This window comes from Cydia amplana, chromosome 7 (assembly GCF_948474715.1).
Source record: "Cydia amplana chromosome 7, ilCydAmpl1.1, whole genome shotgun sequence".
NCBI classification, from domain to species: domain Eukaryota; kingdom Metazoa; phylum Arthropoda; class Insecta; order Lepidoptera; family Tortricidae; genus Cydia; species Cydia amplana.
Genome location: NC_086075.1, coordinates 18858816 through 18884217, shown reverse-complemented (window position 1 = coordinate 18884217; position 25402 = coordinate 18858816). Strand labels below are relative to the sequence as shown.

At 35.2% G+C, this 25402-nt stretch overlaps 1 protein-coding gene across 1 annotated transcript in view; it reads left to right on the top strand.

Annotated features, from left to right (window-relative positions):
• The window catches only part of LOC134649532 (aminopeptidase N), a 56042-nt gene that overhangs the window by 2466 nt on the left and 28174 nt on the right, over window positions 1-25402 (top strand). The window contains exon 2 of the mRNA XM_063504297.1: window positions 23823-24557. Coding sequence (XP_063360367.1) covers window positions 23842-24557 — 716 coding nt within the window. The 5' untranslated portion in view covers window positions 23823-23841. The remainder of the gene's footprint in view (window positions 1-23822; window positions 24558-25402) is intronic.

Here is a 25402-nt window from a genome sequence, read left to right as displayed (position 1 = left end):
GAGTGTTTAGAATGAATTCATACATTTGCTACTAAACTTAAGTACAATGTCGGCCGATCGATGTTCGAAATGACATTGATATGTCACAGATTTCAATTGTTTAGTTGAGTTAAATGTAATGCCCGTGTTACAACAACGCTATATGCTACATTTAATTAGTTTTTAAACATTTTTTTTTATAAAAAAAGCAAAAATTAACCATGCCATTTAGTTCTCTTAAACGTACTTAACCATACCCCGAAGTTAACGGAATTCAATAAAAACACGGTGTACAGTTGGTTTGGGTCCTCTTGGCCTGATCTACCTCCAGTGTCACTGTGACGTGTCACTTATGGGACACCCTGTATACGTAGAAAACAGCAACTCAGGAACAAATATTTGTGACAAACATACAAAAAATGCCCTTAACAGGATTCGAACCCGGGACCTCCTGTTTCGTAGGCAGTTAATATTTTATTTTGTCACAATTTTTCCTTTATCGCCCCGTTTGAAGAAACATCCTGTATACTAACCGCACATTAGAGCTAGAACGGCCACATTTAGGCCGGTTACTAAACTTTAAATTGTTCGAGAGCATCACATTATATCCTACAGTATATTTGTGTTTGGAATATAATAGAACACTATTTTGTGAATGTATGTGTAAAGTTATCTCTAAAAAATATATTGAGATTTTTGGAAAAAAAAAATTTAAAAATTTAGTTTTTAAAAAGATGTAAACATCAAATTCTACAGTAGCGATTTTTTGTTCAAAAGGCATAACTAAATATTTTACACTGTAAGTAAAATATGCACCACTTTTTTAGTGGTGCATACGTCACGAGCAATAAAAATGTTTGAAATAAATAATTACAATACAACATTAATTAAACACTTGGTGATTTTCCACTATATTGTTACTCCAATTATTCTACTCAATCTAATAAAATAAAAAACCAGGGGATTTTATTTTTACTATTTTTTAAACAATTATAACGTATTTTACCCCACACGCATTAATTCTACAGTATATTTTTTTAATGCACCATACAGCCTGTAATTAATGTTATCACAACGTCAAAGAATCTCCTATTAATACAATGAGCTTTTGTCACAATTGTAAAATTGGCTATCGTTAAATTATTTAAATGATCGGCGCGGGGCGGGAGGGGAAGCGATGGCGATACCTCAAGGCCGCACGGCCGCAAAGCAACGGATTGGATAGGATGAAGGTATCTTAGGGCGGTTACAGAGTAGCGTTTTATACGAGCATACGCGTAGCTAGTGCACGAAAATACTAACGACCTTTTTTCCTACGTCCAGTTGACCTAAGTTTAAAATGTATAAATTGCGAAACTTGTAACGACATGTGTCCCACGTTTAGCTCACCTAAGTTTAAAAAGTCTACCGTACCGCGAAGAAATCAAAGGTGTATGTGAAGTCCCCAATCCGCATTGGGCTAGCGTGGAGACTACCGTACGAAACTGATAATTTTATTTAACATCACGATTTTTGGTCGTTCATGAACTGTCAAAAGTGACGTTTCTTCAAATAAAAACGTCACTTTTGACAGTTGTATGGATGGGATATGTCAGTGTCAAACAAGTGACAAAAGTGATTTTTTTTTAAAGAAACGTCACTTTTGACTTGTATGGATGGGCTGTCAGTGTCAAACAAGTGACAAAAGTGGCGTTTTTGAACAAACGTCACTCTTGACACTTGTATGGATGGCATATGTCAGTGTCAAACAAGTGACAAAAGTGACGTTTTTTATGAAACGCCACTATTGACACTTGTATGGATGGGATATATCGGTGTCAAACAAGTGACAAAAGTGACTTTTTTTTAAAGAAACGTCACTTTTGACATGTATGGATGGGATATGTCAGTGTCAAACAAGTGACAAAAGTGACTTTTTATTAAAGAAACGTCACTTTTGAAATGTATGGATGGGCTATGTCAGTGTCAAACAAGTGACAAAAGTGACGTTTTTGAAGAAACGTCACTTGACACTTGTATGGATGGGATATGTCAGGGTCAAAGAAGTGAGAAAGGTGACGTTTTTTTAAGAAACGTCACTTTTGACACTTGTATGGATGGGATATGTCGGTGTCAAACAAGTGACAAAATTGACGTTTTTTTATGAAACGTCACTATTGACACTTGTATGGATGGGATATGTCAGGGTCAAACAAGTGAAAATGTGACGTTTTCTTAAGAAACGTCACTCTTGACACTTGTATGGATGGGATATGTCAGTGTCAAAAAAGTGTCAAAAGTGACTTTTTTTTTAAAGAAACGTCACTTTTGACATGTATGGATGGGCTATGTTAGTGTCAAACAAGTGACAAAAGTGACGTTTTTAAGAAACGTCACTCTTGACACTTGTATGGATGGGATATATCAGGGTCAAACAAGTGAGAAAGCTGAAATTTTTTAAGAAACGTCACTAATACACTTGTATGGATGGGATTTGTCGGTGTCAAACAAGTGACAAAAGTGACGTTTTTTATGAAACGTCACTATTGACACTTGTATGGATGGGCTATGTCAGTGTCAAACAAGTGACAAAAGTGACGTTTTTGTAGGAACGTGACTCTTGGCACTTGTATGGATGGGATATGTCAGAGTGACAAAAGTGACTTTTTTTTAAAGAAACGTCACTTTTGACATATGGCTGGGCTATGTCAGTGTCAAACAAGTGACAAGAGTGACGTTTTTGAAGAAACGTCACTCTTGACACTTGTATGGATGGGATATGTCAGGGTCAAACAAGTGAGAAATGTCACTTTTTTTTAAGAAACGTCACTATTGACATGTATGGATGGGCTATGGCAGTGTCAAACAAGTGACTAAAGTGACGTTTTTTTAGAAACGTCACTCTTGACACTTGTATGGATGGGCTATGTCAGTGTCAAACAAGTGACTAAAGTGACGTTTTTGAAGAAACGACACTTTTGACATGTATGGATGGTCTATGGCAGTGTCAAACAAGTGACAAAAGTGACGTTTTTGAAGGAACGTCACTCTTGACACTTGTATGGATGGGATATGTCAGGGTCAAACAAGTGAGAAAGGTGACTTTTTAGGGTTCCGTAGCCAAATGGCAAAAAACGGAACCCTTATAGATTCGTCATGTCTGTCTGTCTGTCCGTCTGTCTGTCCGTCTGTCTATAAGAAACTATAAGAACTATACTGTTGAAACTTGGTAAGTAGATGTATTCTGTGAACCGCATTAAGATTTTCCCACAAAAATAGAAAAAAAAAACAATAAATTTTTGGGGTTCCCCATACTTCGAACTGAAACTCAAATTTTTTTTTTCATCAAACCCATACGTGTGGGGTATCTATGGAACTGAATAGTTTGCGCGAGAGACACTTCCAAAGTGGTAAAATGTGTGTCCCCCCCCTGTAACTTCTAAAATAAGAGAATGATAAAACTAAAAAAAATATATGATGTACATTACCATGTAAACTTCCACCGAAAATTGGTTTGAACGAGATCTAGTAAGTAGTTTTTTTTTATACGTCATAAATCGCCTAAATACGGAACCCTTCATGGGCGAGTCCGACTCGCACTTGGCCGCTTTTTTTTTTATAAATATTGACTTTCAAAGTATTGTCATTAGGCTTTTTGAACGTAGCTATTTTGAGCGTAGCAATTTTAAAAGTATTGGTCTCAAATTATTTGTTATTTATTTTGATTTCTCGCAAAGCACTTGATATTATTCCAATATTTTTTTGATAACACGTGTTAAATAAACAGATAATTGTAGAAATATAAAATTTTCGAGTGTAGGATGAATAAACATATTTTTTAAGCATAAAATAAAAAATAAAAAATCATAATAAATAGATCTCACGGTATCCCAGTGGTGCAAATTTCCATATCAATTGAGATTAATATTATGACCTAATCATCAAATTTTCGAATTGTGTAGGAATTTTTAAGTTACATTTATATCGATTATTTAAAAAAAAACTATAGATTGAGCTTACTGTACACAGCTCACAGGAAACTCTCGGGATTTCTTTGTTATTAATCATGAACTAACTTAAGACATATAATTGATACATTATCCCGACTGTATGACTTAGTCTGTATAGTGTTCTAGATATTGACCATTATTAGGTCATTAATTTCATGAAGAGCTCAATTACGGTACTGGAGATAATCGTATCGTGGGCATCTGTAAACCCTAAATATTGATTAGAAAAAGCTTTCGAAACTGTAGGAATTAATGCAAGCAAAATTTTTTCTTCCCCCGCCTAATTCGCGGCTTCTAATGTTTATGTGTTTTGGGTACTGCTTCACTGTTTATCGTCGTATGCGGCTTCTTTTAAACCATATTCTATCTTTTTATCAATAAGTAAATAAAAAATCAGTGGCCAGAGGCCATGTAAAATATAAACTGTCGCGTTTGAAAAATCAACCTGTATACTAACCGCACATTAGCTAGAACGGCCACATTCGCGGCTTATAATGTTTATGTGTTTTGCGCACTGTTTCACTGTTTATCGTCGGAAGCGGCTTTTTTTAACCCGTGTTTATTTCACACACTATCTCGTATCATGTACGTTTCATGTGCTAAACTGATTTAACGGTCTTTGATACCTACATCACTACATAGTATAAAACAAAGTCGCTTCCCGCTGTCTGTCTGTCCCTATGTATGCTTAGATCTTTAAAACTACACAACGGGTTTTTTTTAATAGATAGAGTGATTCAAGAGGAAGGTTTATATATAATTTGTTAACCCGTGCGAAGCCGGGACAGTTCGGTGTATACATACATCGGAATATTCTAGGCAAAATTAAATCACAGGTATGGAATTCTTATATGGATGTACACAATTATTTTTAATTCTCTAAATGTATACTAGTGATCCGATTTTGTTTGTAAAATATAATTGAATATGTATGATTTCGGAAACTATACTAATCTTCATTTTTTCTAACCTGGCGATAATTTAAACTACATCGTTTTTGGGAAACTTCTGTAAATAGTAGATAATTGAGTTTGTCGATATGAGAACTCTGTACCTGTCATTCTATCCAATGTCTGACTAAATTTCTTTATGGGTTATTATTAAAATCCTAAAATAAGGGACACCTGCTGTATATACAGTAGCCTTGAGTATCACCCGCATAAACAAGTTAAATTTTATTATCTAAAAATATTATTTCCAACCAGCTACAATTTTATTAAACTTAGATAACAGCTCTGTTATCTATTACCAACATCGTATAACAGGAACGCACAACCAGCTCCACAGGCACAAAAGTTTAATAAAAAATAAAGTAATCCCACGTATTTATAAAATAGAATATCGCACAATAGATCCATTAAAGTGTCCCCCATTCGATCAAATGCCGGCTGGTAAGTGCATCTAAACATTTCATAAAATAATATTGCATTGTGGAAACTATCTAATTGACATTGATAGACAGCAAATAAGTAAAAAAAAATCAATAAAAGGGCACACAGATAAGCTATTAAATTTTATTTTAAAGAGATTGCATTTCTTCTACGGTTTTTTAGGAGACTTAAGAGTTTGAGTGAGTGAGTGAGTAAAAATGTAACCCTTATTAGATAACTTCATATAAATAAAATAAAAAACAACGCAATTAAAATAAAACCAGCTAAGAACAGGCTTTAGAAACCCTGATAAAAAATCCGCGTCCAAACGGCTTACCCGTTTAAGAGCTGCAGTGTCAAAGACAAACACCACACTTAGCGCCACTTTGCACTTGTACCATCCTACTAACCCGGGGTCAACCGGTTAAAGCGTTCACCCAGTGTCAAATTGTAGTGTAACCATGGTAACTCCAGGTTTAACCGGTTAACCCCGGGTTAGTGCTAGTGGACCTTAGCGGTTAAACTTATAATATTTAACCCTCTTATTGCGTCGGGGGTTAAAATTACCAAGTGTGTTGTTTATATAAAACTAATAAAATATGTTTGTTATATAATTTGTTTTCGTTACAGACTCTGTTTACTTATCTAATACGCCACTGATCTAAGTTAATTGGCTAGCCGCTAGCTAATCCATGAGTCACTGAAGCAATCCCATTACTCCCACGGGAGCAAAACAGGCTCAAACGTTATAAGACAACCCACTAATAAAAACACTATCAGTCTCCCAAAGGCAAACTACAAGCACAAAACATTTGATAATTTTTAATAGCAACAGTTTATAAATACAGTATATCTTAACCTTTCAAGTGGCATATGTCATATTTGAGTTGCTGGAATTTCGATTTTATTTCAATTAATCGAATTTCAGATTTAAATGACTTAAATTGTCCGGAAGCCGGTTCCTGCCACTTGAAGAGTTAACTAGGCACAAGTTAATTAACCATGACTATCACTACCCAGTGACTCACGAAGGCAACCTCATTAGTCCCACAGGACCAAATCAGGTTCAAACAATAAGATAACCAATAAAACCTCTATCAGTCTCCCCAAGGCAAACTACAAAGCACAATACTTTATTTAGATGGTTTCTAATAGCAACAGTTTATAAATTCGTTAAAACAGTATCTTAACTAGGCATTTTATTAAGATTATCGGGTGACTCACGAAAAATCGTTAGGCCCACAGGACCAAATCAGGTTCAAACGATAAGAAAGCCAACTAATAAAACCGCTCTATCAAACTCTCCCTAGGGCACACAATAAAGCACAAAACTTTAGATGCTTTTTAATAGCAACAGTTTATAACTAAACAGTATTTTAACCACGATTTTTGCGTTAGAATAAAAACTTCGGTTTTAACTTGAAAAAAATAGGTAAAGGTACTGAGAGAATTGGGAATATGAAATATGTATCCAGGTTGCTGCTAATACTCATAAAAATAAACTACTTATTTATATTCATTACTTTTGCTCGTCCGAAATTGAAATAACAACATGATTACGGTATATACCAATCTTCTTAATTATTTAACTTTTTAGGGATTGAAAAAGAAGCTGAGATGATTGTGATGACCAAAATGTTTTGAGACGTGCCGTAATAACAACTGTGTCATATAAAATAGTGGATGTTGCTAACTTTGCTTCTATGTGAGGGCCATTCTGAAAGTCCAATTGCCGCGACCAATACAAATAGTATGAAAAGAGTCGTGGCAATTAGACGCGACCGCAGATATTCTAAGAGAATAACGCATGACTCAAATAAAAAAATAAAACCTGTTTTAAAAAAAGGCCAAATAGATTTTTGTACGTGGCTTTCCAAAAGAGGTCTTATCTTGCACATGCAGATACTATACTGCTTTAACTAATACTTACACTGTGCTATCTGTGCCCCTCGTAGTTGCCCCCTTAGTTGGCTCTATTCTATTCTATTGTTATCAAGGGCCCTTCCCTTTGGAGTCGTGACTATGACAAAGGGGTAGCCGTAGACAACGTGAAACATAACCAAATGGACTTATTTTAATAGCATTATCAAGGCGTTTACGTCATTATGGAAATAAGTAATAACAAAATCAGAAGTAACGTCTTTTTGTAACCAGCGGGCTCAGGACGGTTCCATTTTTATCGACTATCACTATGCCCGTCACTTTCGCACTTACATACTTGTTAGAAAGTGACAGGCATGGTGACAAATGATAAAAATGCGACCGTGCTACTAGGGCTGATGGATTAACTTTAACAGCTTTATCACGGCGTTTACGTCATTATGGTAACATGGAGTGACAAGATCAGGAGTAACGTATTTTTGGGGTGACAATATGGTGTGATAATTAGGACGGATGGTAAAAGTTGGGATTTAACGACATTTGCAATACAACAAAGTATTAAGGTACTGGTAGAGAAGAGGCATAATTTATGTTACGGGGTCATTTAGAACTGGTATGGTAATAAAAGGCACAGGATAATAAATAGCATAGAAATTACGTGTTAAATGTTAAATAGTCAAGAATATTTTTTATTTATAGAGACCTCTACTTATTTATAAAACTCGTTGAAGCGTGATAAAATACTATCATAATGGTTAAATTGATACAATAAATGTTGGGGTTGTACACGTAAAGTCACCTGCAATAATACGTTACACAACGAATGCCGCATAAATATCTGACACGATCTTATTTGTAGAGCCATAAGAGCGTGTCCCATATTTTTGCGGTTTTTAAAGAGTTACAATTTTTTTGCAGGTGACTGTACGTTACGTACGTACTTACTTGCGATCCGCTTCTTTAAAAAATAATTCCTTTTCTCATTACATTTTAAATAAATTAAAAACTAAAAAGACGGAAACATCAGCCTCAAGCAAATTATAACAATGGCGGGACAATTTGTCAAACCAACATTCAAATTATCATAATTGGATAATCGCTCCAGGCGCCTTTGTTTTACTTCTGTGACGAGTTTGCTGAACAAAAGTATGAGGAAAACTGTTTTTACCCGACTGAGTAGTGAGAGTAATGTTTTTCATGTACGTTTGTGGGTGTGTCTGTTACTTTGTAGTCCAGTAAAGATACGGTTTAGAAAAACACACATTTTTATCTATTTATTTATTTCATTCTACTAAACTCTAATCTTATACCTTTAAACGTGCAATTCTTGTATATTTATATATTTCGGGGATCTCGGAAACGTACGAAATTTGCTATATGGGGGTTTTCGGGGGCAAAAAATCGATCTAGCTAGGTCTTATATCTGGGAAAACGTGCATTTTTAGGGTTCCGTACCCAAAGGGTAAAAACGGGACCCTATTACTAAGACGCCGCTGTCCGTCCGTCCGTCCGTCCGTCCGTCTGTCACCAGGCTGTATCTCACGAACCGTGATAGCTAGACAGTTGAAATTTTCACAGATGATGTATTTATGTTGCCGCTATAATACTTAAAACAGAATAAAATAAAGATTTAAGTGGGGCTCCCATACAACAAACGTGATTTTTGACCGAAGTTAAGCAACGTCGGGCGGGGTCAGTACTTGGATGGGTGACCGTTTTTTTGCTTGTTTTTTTGTTGATGGTGCGGAACCCTCCGTGCGCGAGTCCGACTCACACTTGGCCGGTTTTGAATTTTTATATGTTTTCCGAGCAAAGCTCGGTCTCCCAGATCTCTCAGCGTCTCACGCGAGCGATCTTCAAGGTCGTGTCAAAACAAGATCGAAACCGTAACAAGTTGTGAAATCTGAATCGAACTCAACTGTTTTTACAGTTTTTTTTGTTTAATTACATAATACATCAGTGTGAATTGACATCTTAATACGTAGCATTATTTACACTCGTGTGAACTAATTGTGCAACACATTATTTTCTTTGACGCTGTTACATTTCCTGAATGTCACTGAATTATGGTTCCACGCTTATTGTTGTTTTTTGTAGACGGTACCTACATTATACTACAGGATGACACAAAACATGTGATTAAAACAAAATTATTGTTTCCGATCAAAATTACATTAAAATTTTTGCAATTTGTTCTTTTGATTGTTCTATTGAAATAACGCAAATAGTTTCTTAATCTTAAACCATCCCCCTTTCTTATTTCTTAAATTAAGGATCCATTACATACATGTGACGGTAAAAAAGAGTATGAACATTTTGGAAGTTTTTCCGCGTATAATGATCGAAAAAGCTCATACTAATGTACAACAAAACGTTCACGCAGATATTTTTGTCAAATAATCAACCAAAAACGGTGAGTTTGTATTTATATATTTTTTATATTTTACCTCCTGATAGAAAAACTTACAAGTTCATGCAGTTTAATTCCATTTTAGATAGTAAAAACAAATCGTAAGAAATAAAATATACTTAGTCTTTCTGTTAGCACCAGAGTCCATTTCATGAGCAAAGATAATTAAATAGGTCACTTTGTGTGTAAATTTCTATAAAAACTGACCCATTTTCTTTTCTCTCGAGTGTACCTTTGAGCCTTCATTGAGTTCCAAAGCAGGTTAGTCCATAGAGGCAAGAAATTTGAAAGTCAATGAGTGTCTGGAGCGAGCAATTTAGCGAGGGAACGTCACTCGGACAAGGACGGCCGGATAGACTAGTTTTGAGTAGTTTTACATAACTTACATAACTTAAGTCACACGAATCTGGCGTCAAAAAGCCGGTCCCATACAATCGTAGTTTCGATTTAAAGACATGCTAAAATTACATGAACAATTTCGTAACATTATAGGTACATGGTGTAACAAAAATAGTGGGGATCCGTTTAAGGGCATATTGATTTGGTATCGTGTTGGGATTAGGATTAGGAAAAAGTAGATGTTTTTTTGACTTTGATTTTATGACAGCGGCTAGGGTCGTGCGACATGAAATAAGTAGACCGTAATAAATTATTACCAAAAAAACCACAACTTTTCACAGTGCATAAAAATACCTTAAAATGTTAAGTTACATTAGCATATTTTTTTCGAGCGATGCTAAATTTAGTTTTTTGCGGTAGGCCCCAAAATATGGTCAGTTTACAAAGCCACCCTGTATTACGGGGTAAAATAATAAAACCACATCAAAGATTAAACCAAACCAATTAACTTGAAATCTTATCTTGAATCTTAAGACGTTTGAAATATTTCAGAAGGGTCAAAAGGACTCGCCCTTCCACATGTTTACTTTCGATCATGTGGAAATTCTTGGGAAAGCCTTTTGGCGAAATAATACCTTTGTTATTATTACCTATATTGAGAGTTGACGGCTTATTTCAATAACAAGCGATTTATGAGGGAAAATTGAGCAGTGAAAATATAATAAAGGTATAGGTATGAGGTGAATGGATGGAGCAATGTTGAGCAATGATTTTGGGGTCGTGATCCCGAATGCCATAAATGTATTATAATGGTTATAATAAACAACTAGCGACCCGTCCCGGTTTCGCACGGGATACACAAAACCTTAACAAAACTATATATCTAAACCTTCCTCAAGAATCACTCCATTGATAGGTGAAAACCGCATGAAAATCCGTTCAGTAGTTTTTGAGTTTATCGCGAACATACAAACACACAAACAGACAGAGGCGGCAGGAGACTTTGTTTTATAAAGCACTAGCGACCCGCCCCGGCTTCGCACGGGTTGACAAATTATACATAAACCTTCCTCTTGAATCACTCTATCTATTAAAAAAACCCCATCAAAATCCGTTGCGTAGTTTTAAAGATCTAAGCATAGGTACATACAGACAGATAGACAGCGGGAAGCGAATTTGTTTTATACTATGTAGTGATAGTCAATTTCCCCATGGAACTAGAGTCTGTGCGAAAAGAGAAGAATCGTCGAATGTATGGGGTCCAATACATTCCACGACTCTTCTCTTTCCGAACAGACTCTAAGCACAAATCGCGAAAAGAAATCTAATGTCCCTTGAGGGCCCGAAGTAAACGAAATGTATAGGCCCAAGAGTATTTTTTTAATGGTTTTAATATCGGTCCCTTGGGAAACCTTGTTCAGTATAACCATCTCCGTCTCAATACATTTTTGACATTGGGAATCACGACCCTGAAATCACCCAGTAGACTACAAATATGTAAATACTTGCCAACGTGTAAATTTATACTTGAAACGCAGTCTTTATATTATGTTATACTATATCTACAATCATTATCATTTCACTCCTGACAAATTTCCGTAATATTATATGGCTGTTTATCATGGTATTCTTCTAAAAACGTGACAGGTCAGACAAAATTATGACTGGCCTATTTTTAAAGCAAATATATGTCATATATGTTGACTATATTTTATTTTTTATGGCAAAATATCGTGTTTTTGTAACTAGACCAGGTTGCGATAAAGACAACGCCCACATTTTTACATGATATTAGGTACGAACACGGCATATATGGCCAAGGAAACAAGTAAATATTTTGCTGTTTAATTTGTAAATATTTCTATTGTATAGTTGCTTTATATTTTTCTAATTCTTTCCAATTTTTAGTGTATTTTCCCCATTCCTTTTTGTGTAATATATGTATGTTTTTCCTATAAATTTTGTATGTATTTATATCCTTTATCTTTTTGGTACCTTGTTGTACATTTTGCTGCATTCGTCACTCTCTTTTCACTTTCTACTCTCATCTACTCAAAGGTTAACTGGAAGAGATCCCTCATAGGGATAAGTTCGCCTTTGTACTTCTCACTACTTGTATGTTATTTTTAATATGTCTTTTTGTACAATAAAGAGTTTACTACTATTACTACTAAATATCTGTTATGTATAGTCAAAGATTTTAATTTCGGACCCATATTGTACCTTTGTCACACTGACAATAGTCTGAGGTCTCTAGCAACTTTCATATTGATTGTCAATGTGATAAGGTATGAAATTAATTAAAATCTTCGACCGTAATGTTATAAGCTTGGTTAAAGAATAAATTGATTTAAGTTTTAAGTTAATCATGTTACATACCTACTTAACTGTACCTATATGCTGCATGTACTCTGATGAATCACTACTATTTATAACTTTATAAGTATCATGAGATTCATGAGTATCTACTTTAACAATGAATTGTTAAAATCTCTTCGTATATAAAATCTTGTCTAAATGATTTACCGAAAACCACAAATATCGTTAAATACTACAACAATGGTCCACAAGTTCAATACGTAAGTATCTATACCAATGTTGTTTTCGAGTGTTTCCCCTCGATTTATATCCACTTTGTATTTGATTTATAATAAGTATATACAGTCAGCAGCAGAAGTTGCTAAGCGGGCGAGGTGTTCAAAATGATCTTGACACGTCTTTATTTTTAAAAGAATAAGAGCGTATCAAGGTAATTTTGAACACCTCACCCGCTTAGCAACTTCTGCTGCCGACTGCACTACGGTATTTTCAATACTACGTATCGGCAGTTCTTAACTTGCTCAACATTTTATCTAGCAATATTAACCATCGTATAGGTGAGAATATAAATATCAATTGTTCGAGCCGCTCTTTGAACCGAGACAAACATTTAATTACAGGCTGTAGTCGAGCGAGTGAAGCGAAAGTGCCGTGTGAAAGGTCTTAGCTCGAAGAAAAACATACGGATGTTTACTTCATTTTATATTTTTTTCTTTCTGTTTTTAATGTTAAATTGACGATCTTTTAATGCAAGCCTTTGGATGTGTAAAATACTGTGTCTTTTTCTTTAAGAAATAAATATATCTAATCTAATCTTCATATCTTCATCATTAAAATTAGATTTTTTTCAAAATGTATCTCTATCGAAATTCGTGTTGGTTATGAACTTTTTATGTCAATTTGTAGAATAATTCGAAAGAAACGGGCTTGTTATTGTAACTCGAAAAATGGCAGCCCTTATCCTCTAGTTAAATAAATATTAAAGGCAAGAATACGTTTATTTAGTAATATTTTGGTAAGGGACGTTACGTTCTTGAATTGGAAATAAATGTATTGGGAGTAGAAGATGTACGAGTATTATTATAGATTTTAGTTAGATCGATGTGGAAAAGACCGGCATATAAAATCCTAGCTATTACCGGCATAGGTAGGTACTTCGTTCAAACACAGAAAGAAAAAGCTTCGCTCCTTCTGCTCTACCGACCATCTGTAATTGGAGTATGTGTACAAACGAGTAAAAGAGTTAAAAGCGACGAAAAAGTTTGTAGACGGTCTTACCTAATAGACGGTCCTCTCCACATTGAGCGTATGTACCTACCTAGCTAATTTTTGACTCCGGCCTACGGCTTCTTCTTAAGCTATAACCTTAAGAATCTGATTCTTTAAAATTTTCGTTTAAATATCTATATCAAAAGGATTTCCCTTGTCGTTTCCATCTTGTGATCTGAAGTGATATCAACGTTTGTTTATACTCGAGTTCCTTTGAATCGCAGCAAAAAAAATGCATTTTGATATTACCTATAATTCAGAGCGAACACCTTATTATGGAGAATATTTTTGACTATCCCAAATACGAAATCATCGACTTCGCACTTGACCTTTTTCTCACTATTCTCACTTACACTTTATCTACTTTTAGAACTAACATAAACACTTTATAAACGTAATTTTATTGGTCAAATATCAAATCCGTTGAACGTAAAATTAAATTTAGCCTGAACGATTCCACTATGATTATACAATAACAATAACACTGAAAGCATTTTTACATAAACACCCACTCGTCTTCTGGACAGAGGAAAACACCCAAAGGGTCATTCTCTCATTTCGTGCAAATCGGTGAGATTCTCTCGATTTGTAATTTTTCTTTTAAATGGTAAACTTTTGAGTTTCGTCAATTTGTGGATTCATTTATTAACATTTTTCTGCTAAAGGCACCTTTGTAACGTTATTACTTTTCATTTAATAAGGCTACTGGTAATGAACTACGTGCTGGTAATGAATTCGGCCGAGATGGTAATTTTATCAGTGGACGGTAATGAAACAATTTTATGAAATCAAACATAAAAATACTGTATTTCAAGAAAATTAACACCAATTAAAATCAACAATATTAAAAACATGTGTCTTAAGCACCGAACCGACTTGACATACACTTGGGGTTGACAATCTCAACTTATAATGTTCAAGCTAGATGGTACATTTACCATTTACTTATCATCATTATAAGTCGAGATTGTCAACCCCAAGTGTTTGTTAAGTCGGTTTGATCATCTGCGCACCATATCACATAAAACATAGTTTTCAAATTTTCAAAAATTAGCATAGACAAAATATATTTAAATCATTCGCGTTTTGTACCTATGAAATTTTTTTTTATCGTTTTAACCCTATAGTGTGGGGTGTCGTTGGATAGGTCTTTAAAAATAAATAGGAGTTTGCAAACAACATTTTTTGATAAAGTGAATCATTTCGGAAATAATAATTTAGAAAGAACAAAAAACGGTTATTCCTTCTAACTTTTGAAAAATCGATTCAAAAAATATAAAAAAAAATCATAAAAATAGTGCTTAATAAACTCATTCAAACAAAATTAAAGCAAACTTGATAAGTTAAGCCGTTTATGAGTTATCGCTAAAAGTCTTCCCTTCTTATTTTATTTAAAAGCCTGGCAACCCTTATTTGTGACCGGATTTTCGCAAGCAACCCTATAACCACATAATAGTGACCGGAAAAAGATAGGCAACCTAGTTGATTTATATTGTACAAGTTGCATACTTTCCATTGGAACTTATTTCGTTTGTCAGACAAATCGGTGAAATTTGAAGAAAAAAATTTTTTTTTTTAAATAATTAAAAATAGTCTTGACCATATTTCTTTAAGCAACCCTATTTATTTATGTTCAGGAACATATTTTCTTTCATAATATGTAAGTTTCATCCGGTGAAGGTGAAGACATATCGGTGAAGGTCGACCATCTTAGACTACAAAGGCTCCCCGGTTGGGCTCCCCTATTATCATATACAGTTTTAAATGTTTATAACAACGTAATATTTATAATAACTAAGCCTCTTTCCATTAAATGCACTGCCTCTAATATATTATCATTACCTTCTTAAGTCATTCATTACCTTCCCCAGTAAAATTGGAAGGAAAAGAAGTGAATGAAACCGATATGAATGAAGTTTTGGAAGTTTTTGTCGCCTACATCAGTTGGCATCAGACCTTAATTTTGCAGAATAAACCATCTGAAAGGCGACACTAAAACACTTCATTACGTATAATTATAATAATGTACACTTGCTACTTACTGTATAAATCACGCGATGGCGATGAAGACTAACGAGAACCACACTCCTTCCCGACAGGAGAGATCGTATATATTTTCGCTAACAGCGGCATACGGGCGTCCGCTACGAGATCACGTGGCCAACTGATTAACGAACAATGTGTTGCATCGGCGGTAGTTGCTATATACCCTCGCTATATAGCAAAATATAGCTAATCTATTTCTCGCGTCGGTAATGAAGAAATTACTTGAACCATACACTTATAAGGCTGTATAGTTTTTATTATTTATTTCTAGCTTCTAATATTATACGATTTAAAACATAACTAAATAAGTCATTTATTGAACAAACAACGAATTTTCTATTTGTAGTGTCTTAAGGTTAAAATGTAGGTCAAAGTTATATCTTCACGCGTTACATGTAGAGATGAATGAAAAAATTGGGTGTTAATTGTACATATAAAGAAAATACATACCTTTTTAGAATTGTTCATTGGAGAGACATATACTTTAGGCCCTATGTTACAACCTTGCATTAACAGATATTTGAAAACGCCACCACATTTTTGGTAAATTTCCGAAAACACCGATTTGCACGAAATGCGAGAACGACCCCCAAGTTTTGGATTACGTCTAATAGATACCGCAATAGGGTCTAAACTTTTTTTTGTATTAGCTAAGGCTGCGACTTTCCTGTGGGCATCATAAAACAAACAGATTATTGACCTAATTTTAACTCAATCGGCATGTTAAAATAAAAGTTAAAACCTTCTGCATTCTTCTTAAACATCTGAATAGGTATTTTTAATTTAAGTATTTAAAGTTACCTCTAGCTTTTCGGTGAAGGAAAACATTGTGAGGAAACCTGCATACATTCTTACATTCCCGAAGAAATTAAAAGGTGTACTTACCGTCCCCCAATCCGTACTGGGCCAGAGTTGGGATTGGGACTATAAGCTCAAGAACTCACATGAGAGATTGGAAGGCCTGTGCCCAACAGTGGACCGTATAAAGACTGAATTATTATATCTAGTATTGTCACAGAATAAATAATAGTACTAGGTACAGAAGACTCACTCTCTAACAAAACGCGTCTGTTACGATCAGGGCAGATATGGCCGCTAGGTGGCGACAGCGCCACGTGCGGCTTATGGGTAGCCACCAAAATTGGTGTGGAACGGATGTACTTTTACCTACCTATAGCAAAGCGACGAAATCGTGGAGTGAGCCACGCCTGGTATTGTTAAAACATAACTAGACTTATTTATAAAACTTAGTTAACGAACGGTAATTCAAAGAGCGATTTCTGAGATATAAACTTCACACTTATCGGTGTCTTTAATCAAATATGTATTTAAAGTAATGGATATTGTTCATCAAAGATTTCAACAGAACATCTAACGTATCATATGTTTCGACCTAATTCGTATTAAAACTCTTAACCATTGTACACCTTATACCATTGCTTTAAGGTTGATGATTACCTAGTCAGTTATTTGTGGTCGTAGTACGTTCGGCAGTAATGTTTGTACCACGTTTAGGACAATGGGGGACTCATAGCTACCGCGTTGCTGGTAAAGTAATTAATATATCAATGGTGTTATTGTTACATCATTTTGATTAGTAGGAGCAGTAAGGGATATAAATAAAACTGTGTGTTTGAATAGCCCGATCTATGGCCTACTTCTATGTAAAACACTTTCGTAACTCTGATAGATAAAGTAAAGTAGATGTTAGGATTTCCTACCTCTAGAGAGGGTGCTTGATATTTTTAACAACTCCTATGAGGATGAAATCGCTTGTGGGAGCTTGTTTGATATAAGTGTTTTAAATAAAACAATCATTTTTGAGTAGTTAGGTATATACCTATGTATAGTATACATATATAGATTCGAGATTTCTAAACTCTCAAAGTATATTAATTGTATAGTTTTTTTCCGGCCCATTTCGTACCTTGTCACAGTGGCAATTAATATGAAAGTTGCTAGAGAGTAGAGACCTCATACTATTGTCACTGTGACAAAGTATGAAAGTACAAAATGGGTGGGAAATTAAATTAGTTGGTTTTTGTAAACAATGTTAAACATAGACTCACATCTGTAATCAAATGTTTATTTAGCCGGAACGCCATTTACGATTCTAAAATAGTGTGCAAAATTTTAAAAAGATTTCTTCGCCGTTCATAATTCGTTTAATTAAAAAGTTTTCTGGAATTCCGCCTTGTACGTTTGCAGGGTCGTGTGAAGTCGGGCTTGCCTATTCAGTGCCAGGAAGCCTTTTCCAACTTTAAAAATCTTAACTTGATTTAACGGTCTTCTAGCACAGTGAATGACAGGAGGTTCCGGGCATTTACCTATTTGTGTGTCTATCACATATTATACAATGTAGGTATATGTATTTGTTCCTGAGTCGGGGATATTTTCTATATGTTTAAATATTTATCTTTATATTTTATGTAGGTATATCGTCATCTATTTAGCTACCCACAACGGCTTACCTTACCTTTTTACCTTATTGAGCTTACTGGGTCAATTTGTGTAAGATGTATATTTAAAATTATTGGTACACGAAAAATTCACTTTAGGACCTTTAAGTACAAGTTTTACTTACTGCGAGTAAGTTATGTGAGATGGACAAGTATTACAGTTTCAGCGCTCCTGTACTTCTAGGATAATTATTAAGATCGATTATCAAATCACGGTGAGATTTATAAAGCTCGAATGTGTTTAGTTCTTGACCACAAATATGAATGCAGCCAGCCAAACTGGGGCAAACTTTAAACGGAACTCTCAATGGCCAGGGCAAATGAAATCGAGCTTGTTGAGATTTCATTTAACTTTGAGATTGCGACTGTGTTGATTTATGTAGATTTAGCTTGGAGTATTTTTATAGGAATGAGAGCCCGCCGGTTGACATTGCGGTTTGAGTATCTACTATTATTTTAATGAAATTGATAGCTAATACTAGCTTTTACCCGTGACATTGTCCACATTGATCAATCAAGCAATCAATATATATCTTTATATATTGCTTACTTTTACATAGGAGCATAACTTAGGTACATAAAGCGATATGGTACATTGCTATACATGACCGCTCTTCCATTTTAACTGCAAATCTCGGTTTAACCTCAGTATTACCTCCTGTATCAAAAGTAGTTATCCTTTGTTTTTCCAGATTATACACTGTTTGTGTCTCATTTATTTATGTAGTTATTTAAACTTTATTGCACGGTAAAAACTGGTACAAATGGGGGACTTAATGTCTTAAGGCATTCTCTACCAGTCAACCCTTGGGTCAAACAGAAAACTTGTAGGTACTTAGTGCAGGATTGTAATCAAGTCAACGGTTTTTCACAACCGCTTAACCACAGAGCCCGATTCAGATTGCAAAACTCGTTACGGTTTTGATCTTATATTGATACGACCTTAATGATCGCTCACGCTGATTGGTGTATGCGAAATGGAGTGAAAGTCGTGCGTGAGATGCGCGCCAATCACCAAGACGATCGTCAAGGTCGTATCAAAACCAGTTCAAAACCGTAACAAGTTCATTAAGTCTGAATGGAGGTGTTTGAATATAGTCGGCGGCCGATCGTAAAATCAGGTAGATCGTGAAATTCCTAGGCATATCGTGAATCGTGAAAATCATTGTGTCGTTCGCTGAGTCGACGGAGGCTCCTATTTCTGGACGATTTGCCCTTAGGGCATCTGAAGCAACCTAACAAACCTATCCTGCCTATATTGGTTTAATGTGACTACCATCAAAATATTACACAGAAACTTTAGGATCCGCCTCTTTAAGGAGCCCACAGATTACCAGTCCGCCGGACGGTATCGGCTTGTCAGTTGTTCGGAGCTGTCAACTTTTTGTTCTAACTGACAGACCGATATCGTCCGGCGGACTGTTAATCAGTGGGCTCCGTAGGATTACATATACCGCTCCCGTATGTCATTGAACAAGTTATTGAATATCGAAACACTTACCAAACCATCTGCCGGGCTGTTTATTATGCGGCCACGTGTATCTCATGGCGTATTGTTCTTCGAGTACTCGCGATCAGACCACCCGGGTTTTCTTAAGCAAGGAAGTAGGAAGAATATAAGAGGCGGTTCATTTTTAGGGTTCCGTAGTCAACTAGGAACCCTTATAGTTTCGCCATGTCCGTCCGTATGTCTGTCTGTCGGTCTGTCCGAGGCTTTGCTCCGTGATCCTTCGTGCTATAAAGCTGCAATTTGGCATGGATATATAAATCAATAAATCCGACAAAGTCGTACAATAAAATGTAAAAAAAAATTGGAAGATAGAGAGAGAATTTTCATAAACTGAAAAGCACCTTGCAGCAAGTTAACTGCTTGTAATCGAAAGTTATAAGACACTACAAGTTATAAGCTATCATACTTAAATCGGGCCCCAAACTGTTAAATTCCCCATACTTTTGCATGCCGTGACTTAACGCCCCTATCTCAAGTTATGATGAGGCGCCATCATTCTCAATATGGCAGTGACAGCCGGTTAAAATAAAATCTTGTCCAATCTTACGAATTAAGCACTCATTCATTCGAATGATACATTTAAATTAAAGTTGATGACACATTGAATGAAAGGATTTTTATGGGTTTTATTTTAACTTTTAAAAGCTTTGTAGGGTCAACGTGTTTGATACGTGTAGCCGCCGTGCAGGTCAGGATCTCGACGACTCAAATAAAAAGCTTCGATTTAAAGTAAACTGATGTAATCTTCCAAAGATACTGGTTACAAAGGGTTCTTGCCAAAACGGTTAAATGTAGAAGTGGTGTAGTTATTGTATGAAGATGAGATGATGAGAGAGTGATTTGCAATATTTGATCAGTACAAAAGGTGGTTTAAATTTAGGTGCCTCTAATTGGCCGCGATACAAAGTATGTGGAGCGCCCCTATTGGTGCTTAAGAAAAAGCTTATGAATACTAGCCGAGCCCGACGGCCACGTTTAGCTACTGCATTAGGAATATAGGTATTGAGATTTTATACAAATATAAAGGTTGCGTTCGCAACAATACGCATACGGAATAAGCTTATTTTTTACGCTATTTATGCAACTTATTCTTACTTCCAATATTGAATAGTAATAAGACCCTTCTTTGGCGTAAGCCAGTACGTAAAATAAAAGACCTTAAGTACTTTTAAATGTACATTATGTTCGCCCAAAACTATAATTTTAAAACTGTTTGAAAACGGATGAAAAACTAATGGAGTTTATAACACTCACTAAATATTTTTAATCAAAAGTGTTTTGAAGATGTTCGGTTGCAAATAAGTTTTTGCTTTTTGTTAATAATGTGTTTAAGTAATTATTAGCATAATAAGGTCAATGGGGAGAAGACTGCTGATAAAACCGTCATAGGGCAATCTCTCGTATTTGTAATGAACGTCGCTCAGACACAGTCAGAAAGGAAGAGCTTCAGTTTCTCTGCTCTACCGACCTTCTGAGTGGAATATGTGTCGGTACAAAAGCAAGAGTTAAAAGCGAGGAAAGGTAAAATCTTCCTTTATATGTTGACCTTAATTCGATATTACTTGTTTATTTTAGAAAGTATTTATACAATTTTTAGGGCTAGGATCAAATAGTAACTCAGTATGACCCACCTTGACTTATCTCCTTTACACTAGTGACATTCAGTTGTGACATAAGACCGTATTGTGACCTCCAACTGGATATATTACTTCGCACAATGGCAGTTAGCTTCTTTGTGGTATCGCCAATCGACACTAGCCAATTGGATCTCAGGGCTAGGTTAGAATAGGATTATCATTTTCGATTATTGCATAGGTACAATAATAACTACTAATATAGAAGAAACTGGAGATAAACATTATTATTCCATACTTATATTATAAAGTGTTATCCTTTTCTGGAACCCCTCGCAACATTGTTACTTACCTACTAATTTACCTAGATTTTAGCCTATTTTAGTGTTGTTGTGTATGTGTGTTTCGAATAAATCATCATTCATTCATTCATTCATAAATGCGAAAGTGTGTCTGTCTCTTACCTCTTCACGCTTAAACCGCTGGACTAATTTAGTTGAAATTTGGCATAGAGGTAGTTTGAATCCCGGGGAAGGACATAAAATAGTTTTTATGTCGGAAATCATGCCTGAAGAGAGTGCAAACGCGGGTGGAATTGAAAGAGTTAATGAATTGTCTAATAATTGCAGTTAGCAATGCGCAAATTGCATGCAAATTGAATGATTTGACAGGCGCTATACTTTAGCTGCTGTCACTTCGCAGACGAAATCGCGGGTTTTGAAAATGCTAGTAATATAATAAATTAAAAGAAAAACTTTCCCGGACTTAACAACTACATATTTCATATCTATTTATGTAGGTACTTTATTAGAGATTTTTTGGTAGGTATCACTCCTTGTATTATGTTGAATGTTGTCGTGAATGCTAAAACTGGACCAGACGCGCGGGTTTTTCAACCTGCCATGCCTTCTGTGGCCAACATTCCTTTTCCCGCATATTTTTCCTTATATTTACTTTACCAACCTATCCAGGTACCTACCTAATCTGGTTATTGATGTAGGTATTTAGGTACTAAGCGATTTAAGTCCTGTTTAATGTCCACAAATACTAAATAGCGACAAACAGGAAAAGCAAAATTACTTGAAATATCATACATATAGGTACTTTGGTATTCCCAATGATTATACGGAGTACGTACTAAAAATAACTTTATATTATAATGTAAATTTGTGTGCCTCCTCGTGTAGTCGGTAGCCGGTAGTGACAGTGACCCTACCTTAGGAGGTCCCGCGCGTATTATTCAAATCCTGGTAAGGGAATTGTTTATCTTTAATTGTTTATGTACATACAGTTTTTATTATCATTATCACAAATATTTGTTCGTGAGTTATGGCGGTTTTCTATGTAGGTACTATATATTATATATAGGTAAATTATAATGGTAGAGTACTCACAATACAAGTACTGGATAACACAATTATTGAGCTTACTGTGGGACTAGGGCGATCTGTAGAAAATTGTTATATAATATTTATTTATTTAATAAATCAATGTGTATATTCTTTAAAAAATAAATAAATATAGGTATTAATGAAATTAATTATTGATAAAAAATTGCTTAAATTTAACCTAAAACATTTTTAACTTACTCGCCCCTCTCTCCAATAACTAATGTGATCTTATATTTAGGTACTAATGCACACAAACATGCCAAGCGTACTGGCTTTTCTTGAGTTTGTGTCGTTAGACGACAGCATAATTGTCTTGGAATATTGACTCTTCTGATGCCATAGGTACACAATTTTCGAGTTGATGAAATGATAACTTTGTGTCACTAATTAAATTTCTAATATTAATTTAATTTACCATTTCCTGACATCTTGCAACATTTTTTAAGAATGACCTACACATTCCGAAATTCTACAAGACATTCAGACTAGCCAAAGGTCAAGAACCCAATCACATCGGGAATAATTCAAAGGATCATTCGCGCGTGCTCGGGCATTGGACGTGACGATTTCCTTAACGACTTGCCTTAACAAGCACAAGGTTCTAACTTCTTCTAGTTTACTAGTGAGTTGGGACTTTTGTTTAATTGCGAGGAAACTGATCTTGAGCTTGGGAATGAAGTAATCCAAGTGTCAACGAATTAGTCAAAGATCAATTATCATACGTCATTAGCGTCATTTGGTATTGGAAATATTGGATTATTCCTATTATTAAGCTTCCATATCATTAAAGGTGACACGTAACTATTAATATTTTGCTCTATTTCATCCGGATAACAAGATTTTTTACAAATGAATCAAAATCACAACCACAACATTATGCGTGCGAAGTTTTTTTATTTATACGAAATATTTTACTTCAGGTTTCATTGAAAAGTTGCCTAAAGACATTTTTTATTGCTCTTTATTTATGTGTAGGCACCAATCTAAACTCAATTTATTTTCATAATATTTGTATTGATTCATTTTGTATCCTTTTTCAACTTAATGCATTATCTAATATTTATTACGGCTATAATTTTAAACAATCATTGTTTACTTTAACACTCCACGACAAGACTTTAAGACGGATAATAAAATTGACATGTAACTTACGTTATGAATAAAGAAATTGAAATTGAAATTGAAATTGACCTAATATAAACCCTACCAACGAACTGAATATTTTTATTGAAAGATTAGGCGTACGAGTAACAATAATGAATAACATTGTAAATCTTTTGTTACAGTTAACCAGCCAGTGATGTGATGACGCAGGCCCGTGAGCCCCTCGGCATCATGGACGGCAACCCCAACGTCGACTTCTCAACCAAAACCAAGCGCGGAGTCTACCTCTCCAAGAGCCTCGCTTTCATCATCCTAGTCATCTTCGCTCTAGCCCTAGTCGCTACTTCCTTCATAGTCTACAACTTCGCCGCTTGCCCCCAAACCGACCAACTCGCCAACGTCACTAAATACGAACTTAGTCACTGCGACACGTCCAAACAACTACTAGTAATTCCATTAACAACTGAAAATACTAAAAGCGTCATACCTTTAGAAACTACGCCAGCACCAGAAGTTTTTGAAGAAGATGAAACTACTGTTCAAGATGTAAGATTACCTACTTATGTGAAACCTGAGAAATATTTCCTAAAGCTAACTCCTTATATTTATGAAGGCAATTTCACATTTGACGGATTTGCTAGTATAACTTTGAATGTTAAGAACAATACAAGGATTTTGACTTTTCATGGAGTGGAATTAACTTTCCATGATATTGTTTTGTATCAGAAAGATACTGGCAGGCGAATAAAGATTGACCAAAGGACAGAAGATGTGCCGCGGCAGTTCCATATATTGAAATTATATGATACGTTGTATGTAGGAAAACAGTATGTGTTGAATATAACATATACAGGGATACTGAACGATAATCTTCACGGATTTTACAGAAGTTCATATGAAGAGAAGAATGTTAAAAGGTAAGTTTACTGAGTACCTTTTCTTTTTGTCCTGGAAAGTTATATTTATATTCTTCTGTTTAGAGCAGCGGTCGGCAACCTTTTAGCAGCCAAGGGCCACATAGTAGTTAACGAAGTTGACGCGGGCCACACTTTGTTAATATTTATGACTAGACTAGACATTGTCGTTTGTCAATATTACATAAAAAATAGCCAGGGAGGCTCGCGGGCCGCAAGTGACAGGTTCACGGGCCGCATGCGGCCCGCGGGCCGCGGGTTGCCGACCGCTGGTGTAGAGGGATCAAACTTCTTAAAACTGGTATATATTTATATATTTCAATTAGGTACATTGTTTTGTTCAATTAGTTGAAGATGTGCTATAAACATAAAGGCAGAGATGCGATTTATTTGAAATACTTCTATTTAAAATGCAAATACAAAATGCAAAATACCTATTTTGTATTTTGCATTTAAATGCCTTTTAGTAAAAAACATTTTGTATTTTATTTGAAATACTTTTCGAGATGTATTTTGCATTTTTAATATTCATTTTAAAATGCAAAATACTTTGTGATTAAGTTAGCCAACATTACCAGTCAAACAAAATGGAATGAACGAATGACGCTTGTATTGCCGAATTTGACCGTTAGAGGCGCCTGCTAGCCATGCGCGCCCTTTTTAACAAGCTTTTATTAGGTCGACCTTTATGTAACTATGTAATGGAATCTTGCATGTTAAGTTTGACCCACTTCCCGGTTTCCGATTGAGCTGAAATTTTGCATACACATGTAAGTCGGATGACAATGCAATATTATGGTACCATCGAGCTGATCTGATGATGGAGACAGGAGGTGGCCATATGAACT